Source organism: Biomphalaria glabrata, chromosome 7, assembly GCF_947242115.1.
Source record: "Biomphalaria glabrata chromosome 7, xgBioGlab47.1, whole genome shotgun sequence".
NCBI lineage: Eukaryota > Metazoa > Mollusca > Gastropoda > Planorbidae > Biomphalaria > Biomphalaria glabrata.
The window spans coordinates 36,282,564-36,291,574 of record NC_074717.1 but is presented as its reverse complement, the minus strand read 5'-3'; the positions used below and the strand labels follow the sequence as shown (position 1 = coordinate 36,291,574).

Below are 9,011 nucleotides of genomic sequence, written 5' to 3'. Positions count from 1 at the left end.
TCTCCTTTGTATCGAAATGTTATATTGTGTATATCTTTTTTTTTTATTTATTAACCAGCTCTTTTAGAAGTGCCCAAATTGAATCTATGGGACCTTCGTTTACGGTCTTCCCGCGTAAACAAAAACTGAATTTAAGAGAAATAACTCCATATTTACATCCAAATAATCGCAAAACTGTAAAATATATTTCCCTTTTTTCGAAATCAAACAAATTCAATTAATTACCACTATTTAATTACCTAATTAGTTATTAAAAAAAATGATTCATGTTTTGTCGATAGACGGCATACTATAAAGTTGTGACAATCGTTATGTGACAATCATAATGTGACGATCATAATTTGACTGTTATAACTTAAGAGTCTCAATATTGACAATCATGTTTTGACAGTCGTAATGTGACAGTCATTATTGTGACAGTCCTAAATAGTCATAATGTTACAATCATGATGTGACAGTTGTAATGTGACATTCGTAATGTGACAGTCATAGTGTGACAGTTGTAATATAGCAGTAATGATGTGACAGTCATGATGTGAAAATCGTAATAAGACAGTTTTTGGTGTGGAAGTCATAATGTGATAGTGATGATATCGCTGTTGTAATGTGACAGTGATGACGTGGCTGTCATAATGTGACAGTGATGATATGGCTGTCGTTTTGCAACAGTGATGATATGGCTGTCGTTATGTGACAGTGATGACGTGGCTGTCGTTATGTGACAGTGATGATGTGGCTGTCCTTATATGACAGTGATGATGTAGCTGTCGTTATATGACAGTGGTGATGTGGCTTTTGTAATGTGACTTGCAGTATTTAAGGGAACTGTTTTCACAATGTTCCCGGGTTCGATATCAAACCCTTTGACGTTCTGCAGATGGTCTTGGCTAGGATTCATTGGTCTTTATTTCTCAACGTCTGAAACATTTACACCGTTTCCCAAAGTGGGGTACGCTGAAGATCAAGTGAACGCTGCCAGAACAAAACTAATTTTATGGCACAAGAGAGCTGCTAATGAAGAAGTAAACTCGTTCGTCTTCGAGAGTTTGGCGACAAATCATGGATGCTGTTCCTCTGACATGCATAGCATTTGGAGAGTTTGGAAATGGGATTGAGAGATAATTTTCCTGGTTAAAAAAATATATTGAATGAATATAATATTAAACATTTTTTAAATTAAATTTCAAAGTCATTTACAACAGAGTGGTAGGCTAATCCATGGCAGAAGGTTTGTCACATGTGGAAAAATTGCAAATGTTGGACTTGACAAAAAATAAACGTAAGTAGTGTACTTTAACATTATTCTGATTTCCAATGCAATATGTGTGTCCAGTTTTAACAGAAAAGTTCTGAAATACATCTAGCTTTTTCCAACTTCATAATTATGTGAAGTTGCTTTTTCAGTATTTGTACACATGAGTTCAAAAAGAAAAGATCAGACTATTAGGCGTGGCTCGTAGCTCAGATCAAACTCAACGACCAAGAAACCAAATGATGATCTGTCATCTCAGCACAAACAACCTCGCCGTTCTCACTGATTCAAAGAAATGTTATTTATAACAGAAATTTTTTCATATATTTTATTATGAACAACTTTTATTTCGTTTATTATTATTTTGTGTTTTTGTGTATGTACCCAAAAAAGATTTTGATTGTTATTAAAATAAAAACTTTTTTTTAGGGGTGGAAGAGGGGGGGAGGAGAGGTACCTAGCCTTGTGAAAATTGTTGAAGGGGTACACATAGGTCGAAAGTTTGGGAAGCACTGGCTTTCACCACATTGATAATGAATGCAAGCGTTCATTCGATACACAATACCAGCAACAACATCAAGTTTGATTCAAAACCCGTGACGTCTATGCAAGATGACGTCATTTTAAAGCGTGAACAAAGAAGGGCCCACATTTTATTGTAATGTGACTAAAAAATGGCGGGGATTGGCCAGGGACAAACAAACACACACACACAGACAAATAAGGTCAACAAAAGAAAACGTAAAAAAAAAAAAAAAACTTCCCAAAAAGTAGGCGTGTCTAGCGTTGTACGCATGTCAGAGTTTCACAGATCGTCTGCTATAAAAATCGCGAAGTTGAAACAAGTTTTGATAAATAAACTCTTACCATCATCACGTGACGTACAGCTTCAGTCTCTTGCTCTGTTAGCGTCTTCATACCTAGAACTCAAAGTATGTATTTGTCTAGTTTAAAAAAAGTTGTTTATTTTTAATTTCAAAGTCATTTACAACAGATTAGTTGGCTATAGCTGATAGATCTGAGTCTTTAATTCGCTCTTGTAGTTGCAGATAAGCACAAAAACAAAAAGAAAAATAATTTCATTCTCTTAACAGAAATAGGGAAGCAACATTTTATATTCTATTTGTTTTCCTTAAAGAGCACAATCTCATTTATTTTAGTACCAATGAAAATAAGCACAAGTTTAATGTCTGTATATACTCAGTACAACACTGAGAGGATCTCTATAGTGTGAATTTATATCTTAGTAATCTCAGAGAAATTAAATCCACAATATGAGCATCTTATATGATTTTATTTTAAATTAGACCTATAAGGGCCTTTCGGTACTAGACCCACGAGTATAGGCCTAAGAGTTGCAAGGAAAGTGGTCAATTATCTATTATACAATGTGTCATAGAGCGGAATGGCTGAGTAGTTAGGTCGCTTGCCTTCCGAACTGAAAGGTCACGGTTTCAAATTTCCTTAAGGCAGAATTCTTTTTAGGACTCCCCTGACATTAGTTGTGGAACGTAAAGACGGTTTGTCGTTGTGCTGGCCACATGACACCCTCGTTAACTGAAGGCCAAAAGAAACAACTTAACATCTTCTGCTCTAAAGTTTGCAAGGTCTGCAAGGGAAATTGAACACTTTGTTCTCATACAATCTGTTCAGGCCTGCTAGATCTAGTTTCATTTTCAAAAAGGTCACCGCGTGTTTTAAATAAAATGATGTACAATACAAATTACATGGACCATACATTTATTATATCTAGATATTATAAATGACTAATTAGAATTTAACATATTCTCGAAATAATTAAGCAATTAAACAAAGAATTATGATTTTTTTTAAAAATTATGAAATCAATAACAAAACAGGGACCTACTTTAATTAAGGTTAAACCAAAATAAGAATGTAATGGCTTCCGTTTGGGAGCCCTCAATTTAAACAGAATCTAAAAAATAGCGCAAAATAGAGCGGGAAGTTTATAACAATTAAATATTCTACTTTGATTAGTCAAATCATTACATCTGGAGACACTTCAGGACAGAAAGTTTAGTAGCAGTAACATTTACGTTCCTATATACTAATAATCACTAAACAATTAGCTTACAAGCACCAAAAACAACCTAATAGATACTCAGAGAATTACAAACATAAAAAGGAACATTTCTTATTTAATATAGTAGGACAAATTATTGTAAGTGTTCTTTCTTCCTATTTAGTGCTAATACAGCATAGAAGTGTGGCCACAAAGTCCGTTGTAGACGTAACTATTGCATCTATTGACTAAAGAGCGGGTAGCGCCTCTAATGAAGCAGGTTGACGACTGAAGACTATAGCAGGACTCACACACACACAAATACTACGCCCTCGACCCCGCCCTCCCCCGACTATCTTGAAGACTATTTTTTTCCCTTTTGTGTGCGCCCTTGTTGACAGTGTACATACAGTTTACCCAGAGGGTAGTAGGTCAAGCACTTTGTATTTCTTGTGGATGCTTGGCGTGCCTGTCACCTTCCTGTAGCGCACATAATTTAACATTTCTCAACATTCCACCCCCACCCCCGTCGGTACTTTTCGAAACGACTTTATCCAAGTGGCCAGTACAACCCCTTCTCCCCCTAGACCCCTCGCACACACACACACACACACGAATCTACACATGAATTCAATTGGTGTAGTCCAATAATAATTTGGAATAAAAGATTATCTTACCAAGAGTTTACCGAGAAGTCTTTTTTTTTTCAGAATAAGAGTTTTTCGTTATGTAAGCATTGTATTCTTCTTATTGGTTTTAATTGTTCAAAAATTAAAATATTTAAGTGGAATATTATTAGCTTCTGCATCAAAAAATTCAATAATAATATATTTTTGCAACAATTTTGAAAAAGGAAAATTCTTTATATTTAAATATTTCTAAACTTATTCATTGTGACGCGATATAGTATCTACCATACATAGCAATTAGTAAATATGTCTTTGATATACTGTTTTAAAATTGGTGTATTAGATTAAAATAAACCAGTTTGCAAATTTGATTTTAAAACAAGTAATATAAAATTTACAAATAATTGATGTTTACTGTTATGCATAAAAGCGGACCAAAAGGTCAAAGAGAAAAATACTAAGATAAAGAATGGGGATTGAACCCACGACATTCGCATTATTAGCGTGATATTCTATCAACTTTACCGTCAGTTTCCAACTTTTTTTCCAGGAGCCATGAGGTTGTAGAGAATGTAAGAAAATACTAGGAATTGAACACCAGTCTGCTGACAGAAGATCTAGAATTGTCCTTTTACTATTGTCTTGAACCTGCTACAAACTAGGACAAAATTGTATTTTCATAAAATGGCATTCAGGTTTCGAGATCGAAATGTGACACACGTACGAACAATGAAACTAGGAAAAAAAAAACAACTTTAAATAAAGTTCTATAAAACAAATAAAGTTCTACAAAACAAATAAAGTTCTACAAAATATTTGTATGAATATTTTTTTTAATAATCTCCGTATGTCTTTCCTATTATTGTTGATTTTTCATATAGTTTACAAATCTTATATCAACTCTGTCTGTCAGGTAGAAAATGTGTTCACGTTTTTTCTCTCACTTCCCATTCTCGGATCAACATGCAACTTTGCTGAATTATTTCATGGTCCATATCAAACTATACATCAGTTTAAAAAAAAATTTGTTTGATACGTAAGAAGGGAAATAAATATTACAGCATTAGGATATGTGGTTGTAAATGTGCAGTTATTCCCTTTAAAAGCTTTGTGGGTTTTTTAAAGAATTTTTTCTATTTTGCATTTGTACTTGTTTTCATTTAGTTTAAATCACAATTTGAAGTATTATAAAACCAGGATATTTTTTCTTCGTGAGCTGTAGTACTGTGTACTAAAGAGCGTTGACAACTTTGAGATTGTCCAACACACAATCAGTCACATTTATTGCTTCTTTTTATGCTATGATTTTTTTTTCTTCTCTTTGTTCTGCAGATGTTTTCATGGTCACTGATTGGGGCTTTGTTCGCGTCTATCATACCCTTGTACTTAGCAGCTACCAACCCAACCTCTGTCATAGCAGCTACCAACCTAACCGCTGTCATATCAACCTATACCCCGGCCTGCAGGGCGATGTTCAAATACAACTTGTTACAAGAACTTAACAGCACAACCTGTGGACAAGATGGACAGTCAGAGTTAAACCAGTACCTGGTCAGCCTTGGCTTTTGCACCGAGAACGAGCGCATGAACCTAACCAATACCATTTGCGTTGGAAGCAGCAGTGGGCCTGTTGCAATCAGTCCAGCAAGAACCAGCTTCTATAACACGCTCAACTTGCTGAGTTCCGGTTGCCACGAGCGGGCGCATGTCTGCATCTTGTCGTCTGCTGTTTCCGTTGTGTACAAAAAACAAGAACAGTTTTGTCCCTTACTGAACGTCAACATAGATGGCGTCACTCTAGAGGCGTGTCTGACTACCGCGGTTAGTGTGTCTCAAAACTGCACCAAGTCAGAATTTGTCAAACTCAACGCTACAGCGTGCAACGTGACAACTACTGATGTTGATCAAAACTTTTCTAAGGCCTTAATGAAAGTCTCAAGGAGTTGTCAATCTCGGGTGTCGAGCTGCGTCATGGGTAACGAAATTGTCACAAACTTGTTAATGGACGGGAAATACTGTGAGGCTCTAACCATGGACAAGAACATCATGGAGACATGTCTCAGGACCAGCAACTCCTGCACGTCTGCCGAGTTTGACTTGTTGAAAATGACAGCATGCAAAACGTCAAATCAAACCAATGCAGCTCCAGCAAAAGCTTTTGGGTTTCTCCCCTTAGTTCTGGGTTTACTAGTTGCCTCTATTTTTTCGTCAGTGATAAACTATTTTGTGTAATTATCGTATACGTGAATAGAATCCAATGGTCACATATACTTAGTTGGTTATAAGAACAAAATAAGGAAATTAAATAAAATAGAACACAAGATAAAAGCCAAAGTTATTTAATCACACGGAAAGTAACAATAGAATATTTCTTTTTTAAGATTCCATTTGTATAATTTATTCTCAATTTTTATTTCGACTTTTTACTTCGCAATAATAATTATTAACAATGTCAGTTTTCGTTCAATTATTATAATTATTTTTTTTTAACTACTGAGACTTTTTTTGTGTGACTTGGCAGAATTTAGGTCATTGGTTAATAGGCATGACTAAAAGCAAGACGCGTAGGACGTAATCATCTTCTTTTTTGAAGTAACGTCTGTATTATATAAGATAAGATAAGGCGCAGAAACCTATCTACCTAAACAGTGGCGTATCTTTTAAAGAGACACCAGAGTGTACATTTTCTTCTCAGGGAATTTCCAAAATTATTTAATCCTATTGCTCAAACAGATTTTCAGTATTCCAATTCACCCTGATTACAATCAGCTCAGGGAGGCCCTAGACTTAGTGAGGCAAATGTTGATGTCGTGAACGAGGGAATAAAAGGAGAGATAAAACTGGGTCGTGAAAACTTTAGGCTCTGAAAGTGGTATCAACTGTTTTTGTTTTGTTCAACATTAGGTTGACTCTGAAAGTGGTATCAACTGTTGTTTTTTTTTTTTTTTGGTCAACATTAGATTTACTCTGAAAATGTTATGTCCTAAAAGTCATTTTTAGATCTATTTTTAGAATCTAAAATCATCCTCCATTGGTTCATTTCTGTAACATAATGTTAAAAATGACTAGTGACAGGAAGAGGTTAACGTGTGACCCCGGCGAGATAACACAGCAGCGAGTGTTCTCTGGAATGTACATGTATAAACAAAGGCAGGATGTGACGTTTCCTCACGTGTTATTCCAGAAGATACTAGCAGTGTTTGTGGAACTTTGGAGGATCGATTAAGGACTCTATATAAGCCAGAGAGTTAATGTGAAAGTCAGTCGTGAGTGAGTCGTCGGTACTGTTGTCTACTGTGCGAGACAGTAGAAGAGAGATGTGTACGACTCGATGCAAGTTAATTAACTAGGGTAGAGTTAACTGGAGTGGACTACTGTCGTTAAAGTCTATACAGCGAACTACAGTGGACTTGAGCCGTTACAGTCGAATCAGTCGATGTAAAACGTGTGCGGCTCTGATTCGGTAGACTTGAGTACGACTTGGTTCAGTTTGGGAGACCTGGAGCGACACTGGGAAGTGTGTCGTTGGTCTGTTCTGTGGAATACGGCTCGATGCAAGTTGAGAAGAGATGAATTGCAACGAAGTGAAGAGATGAATTGCAACGAAGTATAGCTAACTGTAAACTGACAGATATTGTACAGTCTTCTACGCTAAATGTTACAGTGAAGAATTGTTAGAGTTAATAGTCATTAAAGTTATATGAAGCTGAAAGTTTAGTCGTCAAGTTCTTTGCAGTGTTTTTATTTGTGTGCCTACTAGTACATTTAGCCAGAAGATTCAGAAATACGTAACAATAATATGTGTTTAAATTGGTATTATGTATGTGTATGTATATACGAACTAATAGTAATGTATATTTGAAATGTGATAAGAGCATAAACATTATTCTCAGATTAAATTCAACAGTATTTATCTCATTGCTCTGCATTTTCTTGTTTTCCAAAGGCCCTTATGAAATGCAACATTCCCATGACCCTTTTTAGGCCTACATTTATTTTTGTATTTTGTTCTGTGAATAAAAAGAAATATAATTCTGAATTTATTTATTCAATTCATTGTAATCGTTTATCTCTCCTCTTTAGAAATGCCAATAGTTTTATTTCTTTCTCTCTCTCTCTCTCTTCTCTCTCTCTCCTTTTTCACTCTGTACTCTAGATCTATTTTATTACTATTTTAAGGATTAATTACTTATATTCAAAATAATATAAAAAACTTCAATCCTCAGAAGGATTTTTTTTTTAAGTCCACTGATAAGCTACAAAAATAACAATAAAAGTTAGTTAGGTCAACATTCAGGATTATTTGACGGTTCACCGCATACACACACACACACGCTTACACATAAACATACACTCCAAGCAGCCTAGGCTAGTCATTGTCTCTTACCTGTGAAAGCCCGACTCACGGAGGTCAGGCCTAGAGACGACACCAAGTTTGCGACTAAAGCAGTCGCGAAAGCTTTTTGATGCATGAATAGGTAAAAGTTATAATAATAATTTTAAAAAAGGCGGGAAAGAGTGGCCTGTATTATACTTTTAGGATCATTTTAGGATTACAATTTTATAACATTCGCAAAAGCACAGTTATTTATGGTTATGAACGAAAAAAATTTTGCTGTTAGGGATCGCCTCTTAGTGAGTAATAGTAAAGGGGATCACCGAGCTAAAAAGGTTGAGAACCGCTGTTCTAGAAATTTTTAAACGCCCAAACAGAAAATAACGAATGTTACCAGCTAGAAAGAAAGGTCAGGCAAACTTGTCACGAGCGGAGCCTACTTTGCTTACTGGTCTATGAAATTTCGAGTTCTGTGTAGACATAGGTCACTTATTTCGGTCACTTATTTAGGTGTGTGTCATTTAGTCCAGCTTCCTAGAGATTTATATCCAAGTAAGAAAACACGGTACCAGTGTAGAGGTCTGGCTTGAAGTCCAGCCCGTGATAGAGATTTTTCTCCAAATAAGAAAACTAATTGCCCGGTCAACCGTTTAGAGGTGTAGCTGGAAGTTCAACCAACTAATTAAGATTTACAACCAAGTAAAGAAACTCAGTTCCCTCGTAAGGTGTGACCTCTAGAGAGTGTCAATATGCTGAGATTTAGCATTCGTC

The 9,011-nt window shown here is 35.6% G+C and overlaps 1 protein-coding gene across 1 annotated transcript; it reads left to right on the top strand.

Annotated features, from left to right (window-relative positions):
- Positions 1–2,114: 2,114 nt before the first annotated feature.
- LOC129927181 (uncharacterized) lies at positions 2,115–7,906 on the top strand. The gene is made up of 2 exons (XM_056034522.1): positions 2,115–2,184; positions 5,237–7,906. The coding sequence occupies exon 2, from the start codon at positions 5,237–5,239 to the stop codon at positions 6,134–6,136; it is 900 nt and encodes a 299-aa protein (XP_055890497.1). The 5' UTR covers positions 2,115–2,184; the 3' UTR covers positions 6,137–7,906.
- Positions 7,907–9,011: the final 1,105 nt, after the last annotated feature.